General features: G+C 37.7%; 1 protein-coding gene across 1 annotated transcript; it reads left to right on the top strand.

Annotated features, from left to right (window-relative positions):
- Positions 1 to 105: 105 nt before the first annotated feature.
- On the top strand, positions 106 to 842 carry LOC109339078 (the record flags this gene model as incomplete). Its single annotated transcript, XM_019576449.1, has 2 exons — positions 106 to 481; positions 699 to 842. Coding segments are annotated over exons 1-2 (520 nt in total), but the record flags the coding sequence as incomplete, so codon positions are not given.
- Positions 843 to 1,034: the final 192 nt, after the last annotated feature.

Below are 1,034 nucleotides of genomic sequence, written 5' to 3'. Positions count from 1 at the left end.
TTCTTTTCTCAAGGTTGGTTGCTTTCCAACATTAATGCTAATTATGTGGTTTTGATTCCAAAAACAAAAGGAGCTGATAAAATTAAAGACTTTAGACCTATTGCTATGGCCAACTTTCAATTCAAGATAATAACCAAGGTGTTAGCTGACAGGTTGGCTAGTATTGCCCCTAAAATCATCTCAACTCAACAAAGAGGTTTCATCCATGATAGGAAAATCCAAGACTGTATTTGGCTTGCTTCAGAGGCAATCAATCTTCTTGACTATAAGACTTTTGGGGGTAATATTGCAATCAAGCTAGATATAAAGAAAGCCTTTGATACTTTAGACTGGAATTTTCTGATTGATACTCTTATGGCTTTTGGCTTTAACAATCAATTCTGCAATTGTATCAAAGTGATTCTTCACTCTGCTAGGCTCTCCATAAATGTCAACGGCTCCAATGTTAGCTTTTTTAAGTGTAGCAGATGTGTTAGGCAGGGTGACCCCCTGACCCACCTTCTTTTGATGAAGATGAGGCTGTCCTTAGCAGAGGAATCACAAAGCTTGCCATGGAAAACAAAATAAGCACCATTTCTGGGCCTTGTAACCTCAAAACTTCAAGCCATGTTCTTTATGCAGATGATATTCTTATTTTCTGAAAAGGTGTTAAGAAGGAGTTTCTCTGCCTTAAGAATTTAATTTTGATTACTCTCAAGCTTCTAGCCAGCAAATTAACTTATACAAGTGCAAATTTTACACTGCTAAGGCTTCTCCTCGAAAGAATGCTGATATAGCATCCTACTTGGGTTTTTCACCTGGTTGTTTGCCTTTTAACTATCTTGGTGTGCCTCTCTTTATAGGTAAACCAAGAAGAGTCCACCTTCAACCTATTGCAGATACAATTCTAAACAAATTGACCACTTGGAAGGGTGCTTGTCTCTCCATGATTTATTTCTGAATGTTGGAGGTTTATCGTCGTCTGGTTTTGGAATAGGGGATTGTTCTTGGGTCAAAGAAAATTTTGATCTCGTTGATGTGTACAAGTCATTCCT

Source organism: Lupinus angustifolius, unplaced genomic scaffold, assembly GCF_001865875.1.
Source record: "Lupinus angustifolius cultivar Tanjil unplaced genomic scaffold, LupAngTanjil_v1.0 Scaffold_55_2, whole genome shotgun sequence".
Lineage (NCBI taxonomy): Eukaryota > Viridiplantae > Streptophyta > Magnoliopsida > Fabales > Fabaceae > Lupinus > Lupinus angustifolius.
The sequence above is the reverse complement of the archived record's forward strand: the minus strand, read 5'-3'. Positions and strand labels throughout refer to the sequence as shown.